This window comes from Stegostoma tigrinum, chromosome 12, assembly GCF_030684315.1.
Source record: "Stegostoma tigrinum isolate sSteTig4 chromosome 12, sSteTig4.hap1, whole genome shotgun sequence".
Classification (NCBI taxonomy): domain Eukaryota; kingdom Metazoa; phylum Chordata; class Chondrichthyes; order Orectolobiformes; family Stegostomatidae; genus Stegostoma; species Stegostoma tigrinum.
In genome coordinates this window covers 75,948,719-75,969,061 of record NC_081365.1, presented here as the reverse complement: position 1 = coordinate 75,969,061, position 20,343 = coordinate 75,948,719, and the positions used below count along the sequence as shown (strand labels likewise).

General features: G+C 46.7%; 1 protein-coding gene across 4 annotated transcripts in view; it reads right to left on the bottom strand.

Annotated features, from left to right (window-relative positions):
* Positions 1-20,343, bottom strand: part of enox1 (ecto-NOX disulfide-thiol exchanger 1) — a 193,999-nt gene that overhangs the window by 135,143 nt on the left and 38,513 nt on the right. For all 4 annotated transcript variants that reach the window (XM_048541460.2, XM_048541458.2, XM_048541459.2 and 1 more), the window contains one exon: positions 18,326-18,559. In XM_048541460.2, coding sequence (XP_048397417.1) covers positions 18,326-18,559 — 234 coding nt within the window. The remainder of the gene's footprint in view (positions 1-18,325; positions 18,560-20,343) is intronic.

The window sequence follows — 20,343 nt, the reverse complement described above, 5'->3', positions numbered from 1 at the left end:
AAAGCTCAGTCATGCTGTAATTTTCTAATCCGCAGGCATATCCTGGGATTGACATTTTAGGTCTCGATCATTTGAAGAGTGCGCACAGTTCAGAGCTTCATCAGTAAGGCCATAACCATAATCGAGAGTTGACATCTAATTCTCCCTTGATCTGCTTGGTGCAGTGTTTTGGTCATACAAGGTAGGAAGGATGATATTAAACTTGAAAAGGTGCAAAAAATGATTTGCAAGATGTTACTGAGACTGGGGAGTTTGAATTATAAGGAGAGGCTGGATATGCTGAGGCTTTTTCCCCTGGTGCATAGGAAGCTGAGGGAGGACCTTATAGAGGTTTATAAAATCATAAGGGGCATGGATGAGGTGAAAAGCACACGTATTTTCCCCAGGGTAGGGGAGTCCAAAATTAGAGGGGATAGATTTAAGGTGAGAGAGAAAGATTTAAAAGGGACCTGAGGGGCAACATTTTCATGCAGAGGGTGGTGCATGTGTGTGGAATGAGCTGCCAGACGAAGTGGTAGAGGCTCTAACAATTACAACATTTAAAAGACACTTGGACAGGCATGACTCTAAATATCTTCTTTGAAAGCAACTGCGTTTCACTCAGTGAACTCTTGAGAGTGAATCCTTTGTGAGCAAATGAAAAATATGGAGTGAATTTAGCTCTCCTTTAGCGAATGCGTGGAAGAAGCAAATAATTGTGAGCACACCGCTGTGCCTGGGAAAATGTGCTCAGAGCCACTCCATGCCAAGTGAGCAGAGCCAAGCAATGAAGTAAAGGAACCAAATGAGCTGGGAAATTTCTCCAGGCTGCAGATGCTAAATGATTCTCCAGTTCCTCCTCAAATTCAATTTTAACTCACTCCTTATCTGTTGCGACATGAGAATGAGCCCTTACACACCAAAGTCACTTCAACAGCTGGGCCTGCAAAACATTCACAGTCAAAGTGTTGTATTGTGCTAAATTTCTTCATCTCACCCACCCTCTCCCATGCCATCTCCAACCCCTCTCATACCATTCCCTTCAATGTCAATGCCCATGGGATTGCATTGCGGCTGGGTTCTGTTGCGAGCCATTGAGTTTTCTAAGTTTCCCAACTTTCTGGCCACACTACAATCGGGAAGGTCCACGTCCAAAGGCACCAAGAACCTAAATGGCAAAGTTGTACTGGAGGTTGGGAGTGCAGTTTCTGAAAGTCTCAAGGCTTTATGTTTCCCTGTCGAAGAAGAAAAATGAACATATTCATCGCATCCTGACTGGCACAAGGGAAGAAACTGCCTGGGGAAAAGAAATGCAGCCAGTGCGCACACAGCAAGATCCCACCATAAGGTGCTGACACTCAGATCTTCCCTGTTTGGATCACGATGGACAGGACACCTAAATGTTTTCCAGGAAGAAGGTGGCTGGGTGAGGTGAGGGGGGGGGGAGGGTACAGTGGGGTGAGAGGAAAGAGGGGGTGCTCCCTCGGTGTAACATCGCACATGAAAGATGCCAACTCCGACAGCCAAGTGTTGAAGTTCTGACCTTTGGCTCTTGAAGCTGCAACTCCCTGAGCCTGGGAGGCGACAGAAGGGATACTTTGAAGCTGTACCCTCACAGGGATGTCACAGAGCACAGGGCGTCTAATTTGATTCAACCCAACAGGCGGCCTGCACAGAAGGATCCCACAGACACAGTGGCGTGAGATGAATCATTGGAGTCCTATGTATTGAACAGGATGCTCCTCGCTTTCCTTCAACTGATGTCACGCGATGCCAGAGAGTCAAGAGCCTGAGTTAAACTAGGCATGGCACCTCCAATACTGAAGCACTCCTGTGATACAGCACTTCGAAGACTTAGTTTGAGAACAGCACCTCAGATCACTGCCAAGCCAAGGGCTCTACCAAACTGAGGTCTACTTGAATTGCAGAAGACTGGCAAGTTGTACCCTCCAAAACGCACCTCGAAAGGATGGTGGTGCTATCCCGTTGGGCCACTTGGCCTATTTTGTCTCCTGCGCCTTGCATCCTCTGGCCTCAGCTTTCTGTTTTTCCCCACCTCATCCCCAACATGTTTGTGGATCCAGTAGCCTAGTGGGGGTAGTTACCGACCTGGCGATGTTTGCGGTGAAGTTACACTGACATTAGGGTGACTCTGACCACACAGGACAGAATAAGCTGTGCTTGAGAGCTGGACAAGCAGCATCACATGTAAAAGCCTGGGTGGAACAGAGTTTGGTGGAACTCCTGAAAGTCAGACAATTGTCACTCTTGGGTAAGGCAGAGACTGAAATGCAGCAGACTACAAGTGAAGACAGTAGAGATCTGGGCAGAAGTCTCACAGAGGCGCAGGGCAGAATCGCCCGGCCCCAAAATCCAGGGCAGCTTCATCCACAAGGACTGATCAACTACAGGTTCAACTAAGGGTTGAGTCAATGAAGACAGCTCAAGCCAGATCAGGGGGTGTGATGACAGAAAGCTACTAACGATTAATTCAAGATGTCTAGTTGAAGATATGTGTACATCAACACCATACAAAGAACGGTACGTAATGAAATACGCACTCCCCTGCATCTACAATCCATGTGTGCCTTTCTGGCTAATTATTTTCCAATAATTTCTTTCAACTACTCCTCCTCCGTAGACTCTCAGCATTTCTGGGAAATTATTTCTGCCTATTGTTGTGAAGACAGAAATAAAATAGTTATGTAATTGCTCTGCCATTTCCTTGTTTTCCAATATCAATTCTCCTGTTTCAGACCGTAAGAAGTCCTAAATTTGTCTTCACCAATCCTTTTGCTCTTTATGGTTTTTATGTACCTTGCAAGTTCATTTGTAGTCTGTTTTTTTTCCCTAATGACTCTTGCTCCTCATATTTTTCTGAATTCTAAAGTGTCCTCAGTCCTCAAGCCTGCTACGGCCACTAGGTTCCAGAGCATTTGGCATAAGAAACGGAGCCAGAACAGGCTGTTCGGCCCGTCAAGCCACTGCTCAGCAAGATTGTGATCAACGTTCTACATCACCAGCTCCTGATGCACAGCATCACAGAGCCTGAGCATCGCTGAAAAAGGACAAGTTATGCCGAAACTTCTTGTTATGCCCTCATCAGAATTATTCACACAAATGACCATTGCAGGAGAAAAGCATCACTCACAGCCATCGTTAATGGGTGCATTCTCCATAGCAATGCCTCCACGAGTCACGGTCCAGTTCCCAATCAATCATCACTCTCTTCTCCAAAGTAGCCAGGAGAAATACTTTTTCGGCTTCTAGTCCAGCTAATCTCTTAAGAATGTTATAGGCTTCTGTCAGATCGCCTCTCACTCTTCTAAATTCCAGAGAATATCTACTCAACGTCTATTCAATCTTTTCTCAAAGCATAATTCCCTTATCTCTGGGACCAGCCTCAGGCTAGAGCTCTATAACAAGTGTGCCCTTCCTTAGGTAAGGACCCAAAGAGCACACATTACTCTATATGTGGCTTTCCCAATGCCTGTTGTAACTAGAGAGTAGTGTGATTTCTTTACCCCAATCACTCAGTAATAGAAACTAATGTTCCATATTCCTTCCAGGCTACTTGCTATATCTGCATGTGAGCTTTTTCTCAAAAGGTCATCATCTGGGGGAAAGAAACATTGCAGTCATAAGAGGCACATGTACAGTCAGCTCATCACCACCTTCACAAGGGCATCTAGGGATGGCAATAAATGCTGTGCCAACCAGGGATGAGTGGAAAACGTTAAACACATCAGTCATTCACCTAGTAAACACTGGGTGAACACGTTTGGAAAGGGGTATCAGTTGCCATTGACGTTGGCACAGAAGGGGCCATAGAAGGGGGGTGAGTTGGTGGGAGGGGGCGAATTAATATGAGTTGGCATGGATGGTATTATGGGCTGAGGGCACCAGATACAAGGGGCTGTGAGGAGTGAGGGCAAGTGAACCTGAAGTCTCCAACAAACAAATGGAGCAGAATCACAGAGAATGGAGTTGGGCCTTCTATTGAGCTTGCAGAGGCCACTCCTATCTGTGGCTAACCAGACCAGTAGACAGGCAACGGTTCATATTTAAGGAACAAATTGATGCACTGCAGCAATTGTACATTCCCTTTGCGTGAAGAAACAAAGCAGAAAAAGTGGCCCAATTATTTCTAACAAAATAAGTTCATGATGGTATTAGGTCCAATAAGGAATTGCCTAAAAATACTCAAAAAATATAGTAGGCTTGAGGACTGAGGACACTTTAGAATTCAGAAAAATATGAGGATCAAGAGGTTGATTCCTTAAGGAAAAACAGACTACAAATAAACTTGCAAGGTGCATAAAAGCCAAAAAGAGAAAAGGATTGGTGAAGACAAATTTCGGACTTCTTACAGGCTGAAGCAGGAGAATTGATGATGGAAAACGAGGAAATGGCAGGAATATTTCTGTCTTCACAACAAAAGGCACAAATAATTTCCCAGAAATGCTCAGAGTCTACGGAGGAGGAGTAATTGAAAGAAATTATTGGAAAATAATTAGCCAGAAAGGCATATAACACAGAAGAGCACCTTCAGCCCATCGAGTCTACACTGATCTATCTACACTAACCCTATTTTCCAGCACTGGGCCTATAGCCTTGAAGATTAGGCCCCATTTGACCAAATCATCTTTGCTTTCCTATCACCCAAGACCCTCTTCTTCAGTGTCCAGCCAATCTTTGTGTCATCTACAAACGTATTTATCATCCACCTCTCCCCCAAAAACATTCTCAATGACGTCACAAATTGTTTCCTACCACCATCTCCTCTGTCTCCCGATACTGAGCCAGTTTGATCCAAGTTACCCTGGATCCTAGTGCTCTTACCTTCTCAATCACTCTCCTGTGCGGGGACCTTGTCAAAGGCTTTGCTGAAATCCATATAAACTACATCCAATACACTACCCTCATCTACAAACTTTTTATTCCTTTATGCTTGAACAGAATGAGTGCGTTGCGGGCCAGGCAGCATTTATTGCTCATCTCTAATTTACCAGGGGGCAGTTCAGAGTCAATCGTATTTTTATGGGCCTGGAGTCACATGTAGGCCAGACCAGGTAAGGATGACAGTTTCCATCCCTAAAGGAAATTAGTGAACCAGATGGGTTTTTCCAACAATCGGCAATGGATTCATGGTCATCGTTAGACTCTTAATTCCAGATATTTTATTGAATTCAGATTCCACGATCTGAGGTGGTGGGATTCGAACCCAGGTCCCCAGAACGTTATCCGGGTCTCTGGATTAACAGTCCAGTGATAATACCACTAGGCCATCGCCTCCCCTATAACCTGATCAGTGCTTCATACAAATTTGTTGGAGCAACAAATGGGACCGAAACTAAATCCCCAGATCAGTGCTTCATACAAATTTGTCGGAGCAACAAATGGGACCGAAAACTAAACCCCCAGGTCCTGATATTCTGTATCCTGGGGCACTCAAGGAGGTGGCCAGAGATAAGGGAATACATTGGTTGCAAAATCTTCCAAAATTCAATTGATTCTGGAACAGATCCTACAGATTGGAGAGTGGGAAAATGTAACTCCACAATTTAAAACAGGATGAACAGAGCCAACCGGAACTGTAGGCCAGTTAGCCTAATCTCAGTAAGTGGGTAAAAATGCTGGGCGTCTGCAATAAAGGATTTGATCGGAGGGCAGAGTCAAAGGTTGAGGGTGTGGGGTGATGCAGGCTGGGAAGGCAATGGAGGCCATGGTGGGAAAAAGGAGAAGGTGGATGGAGGCTACAGCCAGGGTGTGGTGAGCTGCAGTTAGAAGACTGGAGTATGCTAGAGGACTTGGCGGGATGGGGGTGGTGTCTGAGGCCTCAGGGGAGGATTTGAGGAGGTGGGGGGAGGAGGGCTTGCCTTTATTGGTCGGTGCATTGAGTATATGGGAGTTGGGAGGTCATGCTGCAGCTGTCCAGGGCATTGATTAGGCCACTTTTGGAATACTGCACGCAAGTCTGGTCTCCCTGCTATAGGAAGGATGTTGTGAAACTAAAAGGGGATCAGAAAAAGATTTAAGAGGATGTTGCCCGGATTAGAGGGATTGAGCTATAGGGAGATGCTGAATAGGAAGGGGCTATTTTCCCTGGAACGTTGGAGGCTCGGGGTGACAATATAGAGGTTTATAAAATCATGAGGGGCATGGAGAGGGAGAATAGGGGAATTTTTTCCAAGGCAGAGGAATCCAAAACTTGAGGGCATAAGTTTAAGGTGAGAAGGGAAAGATTTAAAAGGGAGCTTAGGGGTACTCTTTTCACGCAGAGGGTGGTGCGTGTATGGAACAAGCTGCCAGAGGAAGTGGTGGAGGCTGGTACAAATACAGCATTTGAAAGGCATCTGGATGGGTATATGAATAGGAAGGATTTAAGGGGATATGGGCCAAATGCCAGCAAAACAGGATTCCATTAATTTAGGGCATCTGGTCAGCATGGACGAGTTGGACCAAAGAGATCTGTTTCCGTGCTGTACATCTCTATGACTCGATGGAACTGGGAGGGGGTGGGGGGTGGTTGCGGGAGTGTTGACAGGCAGTGATGAACGAGCGGGGGCGGAGGTGGGTATCTGCCTGACAGGAGCTCTGGGAGGAAGCAGTTTGTGGGAAATGCAGCCACCTCCCGTGCAACGGACCTCTCAGTTCAGTCCAACGGATGGGGCAACCCTGGCTGGTCCTGACTCACATTTTCAGATTGCCGATGGGGGGGGGGTGGCAAGGACTGCGGAGGCATCACACCACCCAAAGTCCCGACGTGTGTCCTTCCTGCTATTTTACAACAGGCCGATAGGCCTTGCCTCTTACGAATCCCCTCTCAGCGTAAACGGTTAGTCAGCTAACTCTGCAGGAGAGTCACCAGTGTTGGCTGGAGAAAGCTATAACACGTCCAGGACCAGAAGTAACAAACAGATGAGGAAGAACCATGGAGGATAGGAGCTGTCTGTCACCATTCAGTCTGCATTCTGTCCTGGGGAATGTCTACACTGCAATTACACTTCACACTCTTAAACTGTTGCAAAAAGACAGCTGACGAAAACATGGTGAATGATGTTGTCTTGTGCTTGCTTAAGTTTCTAATCTCAATATACTGCCATAATTTGGATTAGCCTACTCGCAGACATCAATTTTAACACAGTCGACTGGTGAGCAAACATGCTTCCTGAATCAGAGTCTAGGCCCGAAACGTCAGCTTTTGTGCTCCGAGATGCTGCTTGGCCTGCTGTGTTCATCCAGCTTCACACTTTGCTATCTCGGATTCTCCAGCATCTGCAGTTCCCATTATCACTCATCAATGCTTCCTGAATCAACGCCTGACCCGTGGGGCCTCATTAGCACAGCCAAGGACTGCACCGACAAGATGCTCTTCAGGGGAAATGTGAGCTGGGGGGGTCTACACCTGGGAAAAGAACAGCGAGCCGGGGGTGGGGGGGTGTGGGGGAGAGTCTGGCTTCTTCAGCACAAGTCACTAAGTGTCCAACCTGTCCCTACAGATTCCAACAGCACTGACATAAAATGTCGTGTGCGCTGTTCACAAAGCATTGTGACAACCCGCTAGATTTTCTGCAGTCAATCAGTTAAGTGCCTGGCTTGGGGGATCTCTGTCCATTACTGGTGCACTGCATTCGCTTCATTCAAATTAAAGGGGGAAGAGGCGTCTTTGAAAACTTGAGTCTGCCTCTCAGGCTGACACACTTAAATTTTCACGTGCGGGCCAAGCAGCATCTCAGGAGCACAAAAGCTGACGTTTCAGGCCTAGACCTCTAGGCCCGAAACGTCAGCTTTTGTGCTCCTGAGATGCTGCTTGGCCTGCTGTGTTCATCCAGCCTCACATTTTATTATCTTGGAATTCTCCAGCATCTGCAGTTCCCATTATCTCTAAATTTTCACGTGCGTATGTTTAGATTTATTTTTGGCCACTTGAGAGATTGCACTCAGTGCTCCACAAGGATTACACAGACAAGGACTGTGTCCTACTGTTGGCAACGTCTGTGCTACGTACCGATTCTATTGCCTAGCACGAGAAAAACATGATCAATCAAACCTGTATGACACTTCCTAATGGTTGGAGTATTGCAAATGAACACTGACCTCTCCCTACTCTGCAAGCGCAGTGGGGGAAGTGAGAAGACATTCGGTATAGGGTATAGGGTAAAGGTGAGAGGGGGGAAAAGATTTAAAAGGGACCTAATGGGGCAACCTCTTCGTGCAGAGGGTGGTGTGTGTATGGAATGAGCTGCCAGAGGAAGTGGTGGAGGCTGGTACAATTACTACATTTAAAAGGCATCTGGATGGGTACATGAATAGGAAGGGTTTAGAGGGATATGGGCCAAACTCTGGAAAATGGGTCTAGTTCGGTTTAGGAAACCTGGTCATCATGGACTAGTTGGGCTGTTTCTGTGCTGTATGACATTATATTGACTTTATTCTTCTTTACTGAGGAGTGGATGTCACTGGCCAGGCCAGCAATTGCCTGACTGGTGTTGAACCAAGGGCCTAAGGCCATTTTAGAGGGCAGTTCAGAGTCAATCACATTGCTGTGGGTCTGGAGTCACATGTAGGCCAGACCAGGTCAGGATGGCAGTTTCCTTCCCTAAAGGACATTAAGCCAGACAGGATTTTCCTCACAATTGACAATGGACCCCATGAGACTCATTAATCCCAGATTTTTATTGAATTCAAATTCCACCATCTGCTGTGGTGGGATCTGACTCCCGATCCCCAGAACATTAGCTGTGTCTCTCGATTAAGTCTAATGATAGATCATCACTTTCCAAAGCATTGTTACTGGGCCAGTAAACTAGTAACCCTGGAACATTCTGTGGACCCATGTTGAAATCCCACTACAAATGTTTGAACTCAATTTTAAAAAAAAATCTAGAATTAAGAGTCTTAATAGAGGGATTGAGTTCAAGAGGCGTGAAGTTATGCTCCAGCTATACAAAAGCCTGGTTTGGCCACATCTGGAGTATTGTGTCCAGTTCTGGTCACCTCATTACAGGAAAGATTTGGAGGCGTTGGAAAAGGTGCAGAGGTGATTTACCAGGATGTTTCCTGGCATGGAGGGAAGGTCTTATGAGGAAAGTTTGAGAGAGCTTGGACTTTTCTGATTAGAACAACGAAAGATGAGAGGTGACTTGATAGAGGTGTACAAAATGATCAGAGGTATAGATAGAGTGGACAGCCAGAGACTTTTTCCTAGGGCGGAGGTAGCTATGATGAGGGAGCATAGTTTCAAAGTGAGTGGAGGTAGATACAGGGGAGACGTCAGAGTTAGGTTCTTTATCAGCGAGTGGTAGGGATGTAGAAAGCATTGTCAGAGAGGGTAGTAGAGGGGCATTTACGCAGCTATTAGATAGGCATATGGATGATAGTATAAGGTAGGGGTGGAGGTTAGATAGACCATAGGTTTAGGGTAAAAGTTCAGCACAACATCGTGGGCCGAAGGGCCTATACTGTGCTGTACTGTTCTATGTTCCTGAGAAATACACAACCGTCATTGTATTCCGACTGTTCCCTCATGGTGCAGACTGTCTGAGAAAGGCAGGCCAGGACCCCTCCTCATAGCAGTCAGCTGCTCTAATCCTGGCAATGTGAAGGTCCCAAACAGGAGTATCCGAAGTGTGAGGTGGGAGAGTGATGAGCCAGATGGGTAAGGTGCCAGCTGGGGAGGTTCCTACCTCTATAACACGGAAGGTACCATGGCAAGTGTGCCAGGTAAGCAGGTGCCAAGTGGGTAGGGAGTAGGTTACCAATAGGTAGAGTCCCAGGGGGTAGGATGCAGTGGAGGAGGCTGGGGTGCCAAGAGGCTAAGGGTGATGAGTGACAGTGTGCAATGTGGCCAGGTAAGCGATGCAGTGTTTAGTTGGGGCAGGCAGAAACAAATTGGGCTCAGAGCGGGAAAAGGGGATTGGCTCCCAGGGGTTTGAGTCCAGAGCTGGGAACTGGGAAACTGGGGCAGAAGAGGCAGCAAGGGACTGCATGGAGTGGGGCCTGGAGCGAATGAAGGAGATTTGTGTCCAACATGGGGGAAGGGGTTCCAAACTCTCAAGATGGCAGAGCTGGAAACGTAGGCAGCACTCAGGCTCCTGGGCCTATCCGCTCCAGCTTCCTCCCCTCTTTCCTTGTCCTTTCTCACTTTTTTCCTTTCTCTTCATCCTACCGGGGGAGGTGAAACTGCGGAGGATGGTGGGCGGAGCGCGACTCTCGGTGAGGTGGCGGCTCAGCCCTGCAGGCAGAGCCGGGCATTCCTGAGTGCGGGTCCAGCACGGGGCCCGAGGTGGGCCCGGGGATGAAGAGACGTCGTCGTTCAGCAGGTCAGGAACCGTGGTGGGAGACTGCAGAATGAAGACGGACTCTTGCTCGGCTGTAACTTCTCATCTTTTTGTTCCTGAACTTTTCAGAATGGTGTGGGGTTGGGGTGACAGTTGAAACTTGACATTATTTTACTGCATTATTCACTGTCGAGCGCAACTGACGATAAATAATCACTTATTCACCTGGGAGTGTGAGGAGTCTGTGAGAGGTGTGTCTGGGGATGTGAAAGGTTAACTCTGGCCTCAGTTTAAAGTCACGCAGGAGTTAGATGATGTATTTAATCATGCAACCTTTCCTTGGGCAACTATTGATCTTACCGGAAGCCTCCGAATCCTCCCATTTAAATGTAGACTTTCAGAGGGTCCCAGGCATCATGGGATTGCGCAGGGGAAGCATCAATCTCCCAGTAAATTCCTTCAGAATCGACTTGAATGGGCGTTGGCAAAACCTCGGTGCACAACTCCCATACACACTGGGAATACCAAACTTCGGAACATCAGAAACTCCAGGCCAATCTTTTAGCTGAATTGATGGGGGGTCGCGGTTCAGCAGGTGTGAAACAAGGTAGGGGAGGGAGTCGGCAAAAGGGAAGGTCTACCATTGGTTGGAAGACCAGAGAGATTGAAATATCTCACTGGCCCAGCCTTCTAGAACCAATCCCGAAACTTTCAGATCATAACCGCAGCCCTGTCTAGCGTTGTGCTGTCTGTAAAAGCCTAGGAAACAATCAGCCTGGTACCAATTGCCTTGTGTAAGTGTTCTAGAGAAGCCACAAATATGGCTGCACTACAGAATCACCGACATACAGCAGGTCAGCTGCTGGTCAGTTTTATTACCAAATGGCCAAAATAGCTGAATTAAATACAAAGCGCTCTAAACCATCCAGCACTAGGCTGTAATGATTCCTATGGAAGCAGGAAACAGAATTCCCATCCCCCGCCCATTTTCCCCAGGGGTTTTGGGCTACAGCTATAGCAATTCAGCAGCCCTAATGGCATGTACCTTTACACCTCCACTGGGCTACCTTTTGTTTCTTTGTCTGGCTCATTACCATTCCCCTTTCTGAGTCACACCAGCATCTCATCTGTTACGTAATCACTCTCATCTTTTCCACCTCAGAGCGACGATAACCGACAACCGTCCTGGATTTGCCACATAAATGTGACAGTCAAGAAGCTACAACAAAGCCTCTTCTTCCTCAGGTGGCTCAGGAAGTATGACGTGTCCATAAGGCCCCTCACCAACTTCTATAGATGCACTATTGAAAATAAACTGTCTGGGTGCATAACGGCCCGGTCTGGCAACTGCTTTGCCCAGGGCCGTAAGAAACTGCAGAAAGTGGTGTGCGCATCACAGGAGCCATCCTTCCATCCATGGGCTCTACAGACACAGCTTGCTGCAGCGGAAAGGCTGCCAATGTCAAAGACCCATCGCACCCTGGTAATGATCTCCTACAGCCTCTTCCATCAGGCAGAAGATACAGAAGCTTGAACAAGTGCACCAGCAGGTTCAGGAACAGCTTCTTCCCTGCCATTAGACTGATGAACGGGCCCCTCTAACTTCAAACAATATTGACCTTGCTTTATGTTACCTCCTGAGCAGTGTAACCTTGTATGCCTCACTCTGTCTAAGCACCCTGTGATCTGTATGTTCCTTGTTTGCTATAATCTGCCTGTAGTGCTCACAAAACAAAGCTTTTCACTGCTCTTAGGTACATCTGACCGCAACAAATTAAATAAAATCAAATCCATTTTCTGAAGAAGGGTCTAGGCCCGAAACGTCAGCCTTCCTGCTCCTCTGATGCTGCTTGGCCTGCTGTGTACATCCAGCTCCACACCTTGTTATCTCAGATTCTCCAGCATCGGCAGTTCCTACTATCTCTAAATCAAAGACCTTCTCTCTTGTCATTTCCTCTTCTCACTTCTGCACGTGGCTTAAACCTGTTACATCTCTAACGGTGAGGCTGGATGAACACAGCAGGCCCAGAAGCATCTCAGGAGCACAAAAGCTGACGTTTTGGGCCTAGACCCTTTATCAGAGAGGGGGATGGGGTGAGGGTTCTGGAATAAATAGGGAGAGAGGGGGAGGCGGACCGAAGATGGAGAGTAAAGAAGATAGGTGGAGAGGAGAGTATAGGTGGGGAGGTAGGGAGGGGATAGGTCAGTCCAGGGAAGACGGACAGGTCAAGGAGGTGGGATCTCCTGCAGTGCCACAATGATGCCACCCGAAGGTTGCAGGAACAGCAACTCATATTCCGCTTGGGAACTCTGCAGCCCAATGGTATCAATGTGGACTTCAACAGCTTCAAAATCTCCCCTTCCCCCACCGCGTCCCAAAACCAGCCCAGTTCGTCCCCTCCCCCCACTGCACCACACAACCAGCCCAGCTCTTCGCCTCCACCCACTGCATCCCAAAACCAGTCCAGCCTGTCTCCGCTTCCCTAACCTGTTCTTCCTCTCACCCATCCCTTCCTCCCACCCCAAGCCGCACCTCCATCTCCTACCTACTAACCTCATCCCACCCCCTTGACCTGTCCGTCTTCCCTGGACTGACCTATCCCCTCCCTACCTCCCCACCTATACTCTCCTCTCCACCTATCTTCTTTTCTCTCCATCTTCGGTCCACCTCCCCCTCTCTCCCTATTTATTCCAGAACCCTCACCCCATCCCCCTCTCTGATGAAGGGTCTAGGCCCGAAACGTCAGCTTTTGTGCTCCTGAGATGCTGCTGGGCCTGCTGTGTTCATCTAGCTCCACACTTTATTGTCTTGGATTCTCCAGCATCTGCAGTTCCCATTATCACATCTCTAACTGTCCCCAGTTCTGACGAGGGGTCAGAGGCCTGAATATTTAATTTTATCCCATTCCCCACTGATCTTGTTGGTTCTGCGCAATGCTTCCAGCATTTCTCTTTCCATATCAAATTTCTGGTAACCCGCAGACATTTTCCTATGTTGCTGACGTGTGAAACATCTGACACAAATTTGGGAAAGTAACAAAAACATACTTGATTCAATGGTAAAAATGTATGAACACAAGCCAAATGAAGTTCCTCAACATTGCATCATTTGCTGTCGAGTGCAACATTGGCACTGTTAGTAGAATAAGAGCAACTAGAACCCACTTGGTCAATGAAGCTGAAACTATTCTCTCTCATTTTAACCTGGCAAAAGTTCCTTTCAATGCAACACTTAGTCATTTGGATATTTTCCATATATTTCCACTTACTGTAGCTTCAACTGTGGGAACCCTTGGGAAAATGGTGTGAGTGTTATCAACGCATCAGTTCAGCGTCAAGTGTGCGAAGGAACCAGCAGAAATTCACCCCAAGGACCTGAAAGTCATTTGTCGGAACCCGCCACTCAATCCTGCAGAGCCACATTGGAATGAAAAGCAGGAATTGTGTTCTTTGCTCCATTGCAGGCATGACAGGCAGTTAGTCCCCAAATCACTTGCTGTTGGTTGTCCAAATCTCGGAATCCTGCTTTGCAGGCACATTCCAAAAGGTGGCAGCTCCTGAATCTGAAAGGACAGGCCTGCAACTTCGAAGAGACGTCACAGAGACAAGTATAACTTGCACTGTGGGTCGATGATAAAGAACAAAGGAAATGCCAAGCGCTCAAGCGAGTCATCCCCAGAAAAGTAACATTATATAATACACAATAATAATAATAATAATCTAGTCCCATTTACCAGCATTTGGCCCATACTAGCATTCAGCCTCCAACCTTTCGGGAGTAAAGGAATTGTTTCATGTCAAACAGCAAGGGTCTGTCATCACCATGGCAACTTGGGAGCCCCATGATACAGCGATAATGGTTCCGCTGACTAATCATAGCAAATTTTGAATCAGGTAGTCTCCAACAATCCCGAAACATGAGACGAGGAAAATCACAGCGGGAGCAAATTTTGGGACTATACTTTTCCCAAGCATGCTCCATTTACCAATGCTTGAATGAACTATTATTTACTCCTTCCACTGATTCTCTGGGGAGCTACTTGATCGCCCGTACATGCTTCCCTAGATTAGGGGTGGCACACTGGTCATCACTGCTGCCTCACAGCACCAGGGACCTGGGTTCAATTTCAGCCTCAGGTTTGCACATTCTCCCCGTGTCTGCATGGGTTTCCTCCCACAGTTCAACAATGTGTAGGTTAGGGTGGATTGGCCGTGCTAAATTGCCCCATTGTGTCCAGCAATGTGTAGATTAGGGGGGGATGTGTCTGGGTGGGATGCTCTGACGGTCAGTGCGGACTTGTTGGGCCAAAGGGCCTGTTTCCACACTGTAGGGATTCTATGATTAATTTGGAATTAATTGAAACCAATGCTATTTTTCACCAATTACTCCAGCCTGTCAACTGAGCTTCAATGATTCTACATTACTGTGTCTGCTGTCAGAGCCTAGATAGTGATAGTAAATGCTCCAACATCCTCTCCCTTCACAAGCCTGACTAGGAATCTTTCCTGCTGTTGCCATAGAGTCGTAGAGTCATACAGCTGTACAGCACAAGAACAGACCCTTTGGTCCAACTCGTCCATGCCAATCAGATATTCCACATTAATCTAGTCCCATTTGCCAGTATTTGGCCCATGTACCTATTCATACACCCATCCAGACATCTGTTAAAGGTTGTAATTGTACCAGCCTCCACCCTTTCCTCTGGCAACTCATTCCATCCACACCCCACCCTCTGTGAAAAAGTTACCCCTCAGGTCCCTTTAAATCCTTCCAATCTCAGCTTAAGCCTATACCCTCTAGTTTTCAACTCTCCTACTCTGGGAAAAAGACCTTATCTATTCACACTATCTATGCCCCTATGATTATATAAATTTCTATAAGGTCACCCCTCAACCTCCAATGCTCCAGGGAAACTAGCCCCTCCCTGTAGTTCAAGCACTCTAACCCTGGCAACATCCTTGTAATTTTTTTCGAAACATTTCCAAGTTTCACAACATCCTTCCTCTAGCTGGGAGACCAGAATTGTATGCAGTATTCCAAAAGTGGCCTAATCAATGTCCTGTACAGCCACAACATGACCTCCGAACTCCTGTACTCAATGCACTGAGTTAAGGCATTAACTCAGTTAATTAAAGGCAAGCATATCAAATGCCTTCTTCACTATCCTTTCTACCTGAAACTCCACTTTCAAGGAAATATGAACCTGCGCTCCAAGGTCTCTTTGTTCAGCAACACTCCCCAGGACATTAAGCGTATAAGTTCTGTCCTGATTTGCTTTTCCAAAATGCAGCACCTCACATTTATCTAAATTAAACTCCATCTGCCACTCTTGGGTATCGTACTCTGAGATAACTTTCTTCACTGTGCACTATACCACCAATTCTGCTGCCATCTGCAAACTTACTACCCATACCTCCTATGTGTGTTGGAAGGGTCCTCAAACTGTTTGACGACATTATGAATATGCTTTCCTTGAGCATCAAGTCCTGGAGAAGGACTCAAACCCAGCGCTGCTGGTTCAGAGATAGGGAGACCAGACCACTGTATCACCATGCACCCATCCATCTTACATCACCTTGTCCTTTTAAAGATTAAAGTCCCCAACAATATCACCCCAGAACATATCATTATCAGAGTGGCCTCGTCTAATTCAGACAACCATGCCTCATAAATCAATTCTTTCATCTCCTCTAGTATCCTGCGAGCCCATAAGCCTATCAGCAGCTTCAATATACTGCAGAAACTGGACATGCACTATGTAAATGTGGTTGTGGCGAAGGTTTATAAAGTGGCAGGGTTCCCTCACTATTTCCATTTTACCTGAAGCAGCTCCACTTTATTGCTTTGTGCTTGAGAGAAATCTGAAAGGCTGGACAGTAAACATCCTCCAGGCTGAAATCAAGGTGCTGAGAGACTCTGCCATAAACTGATATATCATATGGAGAAGAATTCAATATGGTTAAGCAAATAAAAGAGAGTTTGTTGCTGTATTCTCCTTGACAGTTTTCAGAAAATGAACAGAGATAAAGGCTAGTGAAGATTTTCTCAAAAGATTAGTCAACTGGGACTCTCCTGTGAAGAATGACCTAAACTAAAGGTGCCATAAAATCTAGAGTTAGGCAAATAAAAGCACGCCACAACATTAAATTATCCTCAACTCGCAGTCCACTGAAGGTGCAATGTTTTCATTAGGAATTAATAAATTTGATTATTGGGCTTCAAGTCTGTAATTATGAACTCAGTCAAGATTTTTGTGTGTTAATAATACCAAAAGTGTTCCTGAGAAAATAGTTAAAAGCATGTTCTGAAATTACTTACTGATTTTCCAATAAATACAATCTAGCCAGCAATCTGAGTGCCACTCAGCGCCAGTGGCTATGACCGTCTCACAAACAAGGACAGCAGACTTCACACAATTCGTGGGCAAAGATTCTTCCTCATTGTGTTCACTTACAATTCCTCACACACGCACAGTCTCTCTGTCTCTCTCTCTCACACAGTGTCTCTGGGTTTCAAAATTTCAAATGTGTCATACATTATTAGTGTGATAACTATCACTGAACTAATGTGCAAGTATTAGTGATGCAGCTGGGGTATTCTCTTGCAGGTGGGGTTACAGCACATTGTTGGAGCACAGGGTGGTGCAGGTATGGAATGAGCTGCCAGAGGAAGTGGTGGAGGCTGGTACAATTACTACATTTAAAAGGCATCTGGATGGGTGTATGGATAGGAAGGGTTGAGTGATTACGGGCCAAAAGCGGGCAATTAGGACTAGATTAATTTTGGATATCTTGTTGGCAGAGACGAGTTGGACCAAAGGGTCTGTTTCTGTGCTGTACAGCTCCATGACTCTATATGTGTAAGTGTGTGTTTGTATATATGTGTGCAACTATGTATGTGTAGGTACACGTGAATGTTTATGTATCTACATGAGTGTGTGTATGTATGCATGTAAGTGTGTGTTTGTGTACATGTCTACGTGCGTCTGTGAATATGTGCATGTGTGTCCGTGTAAATGTGTGTGTATATCTGTGTGTCTGTGTGATCTTTGTAAGTGTGCGTACATGTGAAACTGTGTGTATGTGTGTGTATGTGAGACTGTGTGAGAGAGACTGTGTGTGTGTGAGTGAGAGAGGGAGAGGCAGAGAGAGAGACTGTGTGTGAGTGTGAGAGAGAGACAGAGAGACTGTGTGTGTGTGAGTGAGAGAGGGAGAGGCAGAGAGAGAGACTGTGTGTGAGTGTGAGAGAGAGACAGAGAGACTGTGTGTGTGTGAGTTAGAGAGGGAGAGGCAGAGAGAGAGACTGTGTGTGAGTGTGAGAGAGAGACAGAGAGACTGTGTGTGTGTGAGTGAGAGAGGGAGAGGCAGAGAGAGAGACTGTGTGTGAGTGTGAGAGAGAGACAGAGAGACTGTGTGTGTGTGAGTTAGAGAGGGAGAGGCAGAGAGAGAGACTGTGTGTGAGTGTGAGAGAGAGACTGTGTGAGTGTGAGAGAGAGATTGCGTGTGTGTATCTGTGATTTTTGTAAGTGTGTGTGCGTGTGAGACTGTGTGTATGTGTGTGTGCGCGTGTGTATGTGAGACTGTGAGAGAGAGACTGTGTGTGAGCGAGAGAGAGAACGTCTGTGTTTGTGTGTGTGAGAGAGAGAGAGAGACTGTGTGTGTGTGAGAGAGTCTGTCTGAGAGTGAGTGAGAGAGAGAGAGACAGTGTGTGTGTGTGTCTGTGTGTGTGTGTGAGTTCAGCTGAATGAAGGAAATGCCCAATTTATCTTTTGAAATTCAGAACATTACAGCCTGATAAACTTAATGCACATTCGAAAGCTATTGCAGTGAAGTCTCCTGTTTGAGCAGAAGCCTTGTTATCCAATGTGTGTTTGTCTGGCGTCTGTGCTACATTATATATTCCGAGAAATGTCTTTTCAGGCTGTTCTCTCAGCTGTGCAATGGTGATTGGGACTTGACAAATATACAAATATACTGACAGCAGATTGTGGATGGGTTTGAATACATGTGGTCCCTGCAGAGCCCAGCTGAACACCGTGTCAATAACAAAGATGCGAGAGTACCTTTGAGTTTCTCAGCCATGAGGCTGGCCTCATGCTCCGAATAGTGTACAATTGGTGCAGGGGAGGGTGGTCTCAGGTGTTCATCCTCCAGCATGCGCCGGTGCCGTTGCTCCCGGGCCAACATCCGCTGCTTACACTCCCACTCGTAAAAATCGTCCCGAGCCTGAGCAAAGTCCACATGTAGCCGACCTGTGTCTTTCTTGTCCGTGCTTGACCCCAGCCTCATACGGTAGCCTGCTTGCAAACACACCTCATTAGAAATGAGACGGAACCGACGGTGTTCAATATTGGCCTTCAAATGAAGCATGAGCAACCGTCTGCTCCAAGCCCGCCTCCACCCCTTTGGCTTCATCTCATTTCCACACTGTTCTCTCTTTGGTGTAGCGCAATGTGCAGTGTGGGAGCTAGCATACCGACAACCTGGCACAGGGAGCTGGAGGAGGGGCCAGCAAGCAGCCTATAAAAGACCTGTGCCCCCTTGGCCATCACAGACATGGCGGGCTGAAGGGCCTCTTCTGCACTGTACGATTCTGAGAGGCGTTCAGCCATGGGACCCACCCATTCTCACTCTCAAAAGTGACACTGCTGTGGAAGAGCCCAAGTCATTAAGTATTAAAGATTTTTCACAGAGTGGACCAGGCTTTGGGAGCCATTAGGTTTTATACCTTACACACAGAGGCATGAACAACAGGCTGAGCTGGGGAAGTCCTTAAATGGGTAGTTTATAAGTCATATAAATTAATAACAAAATTAAAAGTAAAACAGTTTTCTGCCTTTTACAGTTCATCACAAAATATTATAGTTTGAGGTGTTACTTGTGTTTATTAAGGGGCATCACAACAGCATTGTGATCAGAATGTGTGACTTTCCAAAAAGCATAGGGCTTGCTAGGGCTGTTACTTCAGCTAACTGGCATGCTGTGACTTAAAAGATCATTGTTATAAAAATATGGAAAATGCTTCAGATGATCTAAAAAAAATTCAACGGGATAAAGAAAGTAAGCCTATTTCATTCTATTCGACAGGGTGGCCTAGTATGATAAACATATCTAAATGTTTAAATTGTTCCCATTATTTTTACACGTTCAGGTCTCAAATCTGTTGACATAACTGTTCTGAAGTCTGCTTATTCCCTTGGGAGGTTTTATGGGCTTTTGGCTATAATCCTACTGCCTAATCATTTTACAAGTACATTTACAAGTTCATAGAGCTGCTTTTAAGGATAATTTGTTCAGTCCGGGGTTATTCAACAAAACTGTTGTAATAGGATTTCTGAGCACTATTCATAGAATGGAGGATGGGTGAGAAGGGTAAGGGAGATGAGGGGTGATTGCGAGGGGATCTGAGAAGGATCAGGAGATGTCAACTCAACTCTTTAGAGAGGAGTTACTGATTCCATCAGAAGCATTGGCATGAGGCCTTTGGGGATGGAGGCAGGTCTCTGAACTCGCCCATCTCTGCATCCAAAGCCTGTTCCTAGAAGTGGCAAGACAGGGCAGAGAAGGCCTCAAATTTTGGCAGGCTGAGGGCAGAGGTAGGTGCTTGATACCCAGTCAGCCCTATTTCCCAATTCCCACTTGCCAACATGGAAGGCCTGCCCTAACAGGCCATGATTATCAACAAGCAACTTCCCAGCTGAGAGGGGTGTGTGGACTGAGCTTCCCAAAATGGTGGTAGGAGTTTATTGGATTCCCAGGAGTGAGTAAGCAAGCTGGGAGGGTGGCGCGCTGGCGGGGCTGTTGGTAAGGCTCCTTCCCTAGGGATTTTCCTAGTGGTGGGAAAAGGTGTTGCTCAACCCTTTGGCCAATTTAGGCCTTTAACTGGGAAAATTAATGACCACTAGAGGGCCTCCACCTCAGAGGGTGAGGGCGCTCGTCTCCCCTGGCAAAAAGATCGGTCCCTTCCCATGAGCCTCTACACCTTGGCACATGCCCCACCCAGAAGAAAGGACAGGGCCATCCCTTTTCTTTCTCAGAAATGCCCCTCCAGCCTCTCAAATGGGCCAGTAGTCGGAAACTT